General features: G+C 43.4%; 1 protein-coding gene across 1 annotated transcript; it reads right to left on the reverse strand.

The window, feature by feature from the left end:
• Window positions 1-1,987: 1,987 nt before the first annotated feature.
• On the reverse strand, window positions 1,988-4,927 carry SLITRK3 (SLIT and NTRK like family member 3). The gene has a single exon (XM_024763474.1). It carries the CDS (start codon window positions 4,925-4,927, stop codon window positions 1,988-1,990), a length of 2,940 nt encoding a protein of 979 aa, XP_024619242.1.
• Window positions 4,928-5,335: the final 408 nt, after the last annotated feature.

Raw genomic sequence — 5,335 nt, forward strand, 5'->3', positions numbered from 1 at the left:
CTCGAGTTTCTTTGTATCAGTTTAGTTTCCTCCACAAACAAGATACTGGCACCTTAAAAATCCAATTTTCTTTGGTTTCGCTCACATGTAAATGGATCATAACTTGGATTATTGTCAGGTTAATTTTTCAACATATTTTAGTGTCATACAGAAAGAAAAACTCTTTCAGCATCCTGTCTTTGTTCAAGAATGTTTGGGGCCGGTTGCAGTAAGTGGTTGGGAAAAAAAGGAGCTAAAATATAACAGTGACAACAGATCACAGAATTCTGACAAACTGGCTCCAAGGCTTTATATTTTTATTGGTTGGTGTGTGTGTGTGTAAGTAATTTTAGTGTACGTTTTTAAAAAGTATAGCAATTTCACTTTCCTTTTCCTTTATTATGTCTTTAACTAACATACAATTCATGGATCCTTGATCATCTCCTCCTAATTAATCCTGTACTTCTTAGCAATATAGTTACTGTGTTTTTTCCCAATTGCATCCTGCCTAGGAAAAATGATGCATCATTGGAGTACTAAGTTTGAAATTCATAATCCAAGAGAAAGAGGTGAACTATATAAATCAGATTTTTTTAAATGTCCCACTTATATCCTGATATGGGATGGGCATGATGGGTTATAAGATTTATCAATATCACAGTGCATCAAACTTGTTAATAAACTAGCTTTCTGTATAAGAAGTAAAAGAAAGTTTTTCAAAAAAAAAAATGGGAGCACGAAAGGCGTGGCATAGCTGGAATTTAAGGTTCAAGCTTTGTATCCTCTATATATAATGTATTATGTTTTTCAAAAACTTTTTATTAGGAAAGCTATACCAGACGCATAATCACTATACAATGATTAAACATTACCTTTACAATTTATAATCACTGAAATTACAGAATAAATATATGCACATTTCTTTTGAATCTTTGTGTGTGAGAGAGAAAACATTAAAAGTGCTTCCTACAAAGCTGTTAGTGATATATACCCAGTTGCTTTTTTATGTTTTTTATATTTTATATATATATATGTATATATATATATATATAAGAAAGTGCAGATGTTCTCCAAAAAATCTTGGCATCAGGATGAAGTGTCACAAAGAAGGTGTTCATACTAGGTGAGTGCCTACGGCTGTTAAACCACCAGGCCTCCACTTCAGTTGGCTCCATCCTGGAAGATGACTTTTCCCAGGGTTGGGGAGAGACGCTGTGAGCTGTACACTAGGGGTGAAGGGAAGGTGAAGCTATGGAGAGGATAGGAATGGATCGAACCCGAACTAATTAGATTGGGTTGAACGGGAGTGGGGGATGTGTTTGTGTGTGTGTGTGTGTGTGTGTGTGTGTGTGTGTATGTATGTACCTACACCAGAAGGAAGAGGCTGCAGGTGTAGGGACCTATGTGCAGAGATTTGTGATTTCCGTGTGGGTATGTGTGTAAGAGAAAAACGAGTGGGTGAGAACGTTCGAGCAAGACCCGCCCCCTCCCTCCCCGCCTTGCAGTTTCCAGGCATGCAGCAAACTGCATTATTAATACATGTACAGAATCTGTGCCATGAGGGCAAGAGGAACGAAAGCCACAAATGTCAATTTGTTTTCCCCCCTCCCTGTCAAAACTACAACTAAAAACAAAAGTTACTGAAAAGAAAAAGACACATCGAATTTTACTTAATTAGGATCAATACAACGATCCCTAATATACCTTATACATGGCACAGTCAAAGTCTCAAGTTCCAGTATAAAAAAATAATAACATTTGCTGGCAAAAGTCTGCGAAGGCACTTCATTGATTAATGATCTGAGTATGGCCCTTCCTCCGAATCATATCTGAGTGGGGAGAGCATACATCTGTATTTTCTAGTTATCATGCGGTTTCAGTTCTGTTCAGGGCAGGGAAGTTTGTGAGAATGGAGTTATTGGGACAAGTATAAAGGGAGCAAGGGATATATTTTTTCTTTTTATTTTCTTTTGAAAAAAAAAAACACTAATTTATTTTTCTTTTTCTGTTAGAACCTATATGTTGTCTTCTCCAGGACTTCGAGGTAATCCGGCTTGGTTTGAAGTTTGGCCCTTAACTCGAGGTAATCACTTTTTTGGGTTTGGTGGTCTGTGAAGCCCTTTCCAGCCGAGAAGAGAAGGGTTTCTTTGAGCCTGGCGTCCTGCTGTAAGTCTGGGTATTGCATGCCAGGAGGGTGGACGTGCAGTTCCTTTAATTTGGGCACTGTGCCATAGAGACAGTCCACAAACCCCACTGTGCAGGGGGCTGGTGGCGGCCTCTCTCGGTCTAGTAGCGTACTGCCACCACCACAGCCTCCCCCGGGGGGAAACAGCACCACCCCACCATTCTTCTCATGGCGGCGGAACCCAGCCAAGTCTCCCCCAGTTCCTGCAGCTACCCCTGACACCCCACCAGTGGCTGGGTGGTGAGTCTGAGGGTGATGATGATTCATGGTCACTATGGTGTTGAGCTGGGAGCTGGACACTGCCAAGGCCCACTCCTTTTCTTTTTCTAGCAATGTCCGGTAGTTGCTGTGGTTCTCCTTGGGTGTCTCAGCAAACTGCTCACTTCCTAGGAGAACCTCCCCCATTCCTGGGGGTTGTGTCCCAGGAGCCCCGCGTTCTGCACGCCCTGTCTCCTGGACTGATGAAACGGCCACCTCCTCCTCCTCGCGAGGCTTGTAGATGGGGTTATTGCACATCTGAGTAACAGGGTGGGGTATGTACTCGTATACGTGACCCACAGGAGGGGCCTTCTCTGGGGAAGAAATAGCCGGTCGTCCCCCACCTCCACTTCCACCTCCACCACCTCCACCATCCTCAAAAAGCCGGTGGCATTGCATCTGGATGCCAGTGAGGTCCACGCCTTCCTGCCGCTTGCTTCTAAAGGGCAGCTTCTTCCGGCGCCGGCGGAGGACAAAGGCAAAGAGGCCTGCCGCAACAAAGACTGCTGAAAAAAACAGAACCAGCAGGCTGAGAATCAACACAGAAAGTGGCACAGGACCCCCAGGGGGAGAGAATTCATAAGGTGATGCACTTGTTGGCCCCCCAGCAAGGTGAGAATCTCCAGGCTGAGCTGGGGTTGCTCCAGCTGGCGCGATGTGCAGCATCTCTGGGCAGAGAACTTCCAGCTCGATAGTGCGCACGTCACGGTGGGTGAGGTTCTCAGGGCTCCTGCACAGGACATCACCCACCACACTGACTGAGCTGATGGTTTCGATCCACTGTTTGAAGGGAACCAGGTCACAGGTACAGTCCCAAGGATTCTCATTGAGGTCTATCTGGACAATGGCGTTCAAGTGTTCTAGGACACCAGCCACAGGAAGGTAGAGGAAGTAGTTCTTCCTCAAGTTGAGCCGAGCCAGAGATGTGCCTGCAAAGGCATCTGTTGGCAGGGTTCTCAGCAAGTTATTGTTGAGGAATAGCAGCTTCAAGTTGGGCATGAGGCTGAAGGCCGCAGGCTGGATTTCCCGGATGACATTGAACTCAAAATACAAGTAGTGTAGACTCTGTAGGCCTCGGAACATGCCTGGTGTCAGCTTCTCGATATCGTTGCCATTGAGAAAGAGGCTCTTTAGGTTAGGCAGGTTGATGAAAGCCCCATCCTGGACGTAAGAAATACGATTATTCCCTAGATGTAAGAGATCCAAGGAAGAGAAGTTCCAAAAATCAGAACGGTATATTTTCTGAATCAGATTACTACTCAGATACAGTTTCTTAGCATTCAGTGGCCTTGGAAGAAGCTCAGAAATGTTATTAAATCCTCGCTCTTTGCAGTTGACAGTCAAGCCAAGGTCATTGATGTGCAAATTACAGGTACACCCAGTAGGGCATATAATGGGAATGGGTGGTCTGGTCTGGTAAGGAGCAATGGGAGGTTGGTTTGGACCAGGGTATAAAGCTTGGGATGTGGAGGGTGGCCTTGGTGTTCGAGATTGTTTGGTGGGTTTGGGCTGTTTATTTGAGGACTTGTATTCAACAGAAGAAGCAGTAAAATGGACAGAGGACAGCATTGAGGAAGGCTTAGTTGGCCATGCATTCTCCTTGCTTGATGACAAGTGGGGAATCCCCAAACTAGCCTCCACCTCAGAGTCAGACAACAAGGGACAGAGTTCTGTCTTCCTGATTTCTCGCAGGTCCTTTCCATGGAAATGGAAAGGAGTCTCGCAGGTGATGTCTCCCACCAGGGCAGTGTAAGGAATGCGTTCCAGCCAACTCTTCAACTGCACAATTTCACATGTACAGTTCCAGGGATTTTCTTCCAGCTGGAGCTCCATCAGGCTTCTGCCAATGTGATCTAGCATTCCTCGGTAAAAAAGAACTTTTAACCTGTTTCCACGTAGATCCAAGTGGGTTAAGGAGACAGCCTTAAATAAATTGGTTGGAAGCATGGGGATGAGATTATCATTTAAAATCAGAACTCTCAGTTTACTTAGGTTCCGAAATGCCCCACTCTCAATACGTTTAATGACATTGTAATCTGCCTGCAGATATTCCAGACTTTCCAAGCCAAGGAAGGTGTCATTTCTGAAGATGTCTAGTTTGTTCTCGTGTAGATATAGCCTCTTTAAAATCTTAAGACCATTGAAAGCTCCTGTTTGAATGTCCTGCAATGCATTGTTCCCAAGGTTAATGGACACAGCATTATTCAAATGAAGAAAACTGTTGGTGTACAATTTCCTCATTGAATTCCTCTGCAGATATAGTTTAAAAGGTCTTGACCAGAACTCAGCAATCTGACTAATATTTGTAAATCCTTTGCTGTCACAATGTATATGAAAGAGGCTTTCTTTCACTTCACAGTAGCATGGATCAAAACAGGGCTCATCTATTTCCTCTGAGTCCTCTATCAGGGGAATCGGGGTAGTCCATCCTAAAGCAATTGTGCTTAGAAGAATTATCCACAACATCCTCCCTCTGTGAAGCAGCTCAGCTATAGAAGGTTTCATCGTTCGCGGTTGATTACAAAACTGCAACAGAAATAAAGATGCAGATTTTTAGCTTTTAGTCATATGCTCTATTCTAATTGTCTCATACATGTGGGGCTTTTTAAGAGTGATATAAAAACTTTAGTAATTGTTGAACTGACACTTAAAATAACCTATCAACATGCTTTATATGTCCTATATCTTAAAATTAGGAGATGAAATATTGTACCATGCGATGACATTTTCCTGAATCAAGCCATATTTGGTAAAGGGCATATCATGAAATCAAAAGCAGCCTTCATTGCTTCTTATAGCAAGCAAGGAAACTGCTTACAGTGATTCCTTTTAGGGATAGGCAGATTCAGTAATAATGGCAATCATTTGGCCATTACACCTGTTTGCCTGTTAAAAATCATATTGATAATCAGA

This window comes from Neophocaena asiaeorientalis, unplaced genomic scaffold (assembly GCF_003031525.2).
Source record: "Neophocaena asiaeorientalis asiaeorientalis breed wild unplaced genomic scaffold, Neophocaena_asiaeorientalis_V1.1 scaffold395, whole genome shotgun sequence".
Taxonomy (NCBI): domain Eukaryota; kingdom Metazoa; phylum Chordata; class Mammalia; order Artiodactyla; family Phocoenidae; genus Neophocaena; species Neophocaena asiaeorientalis.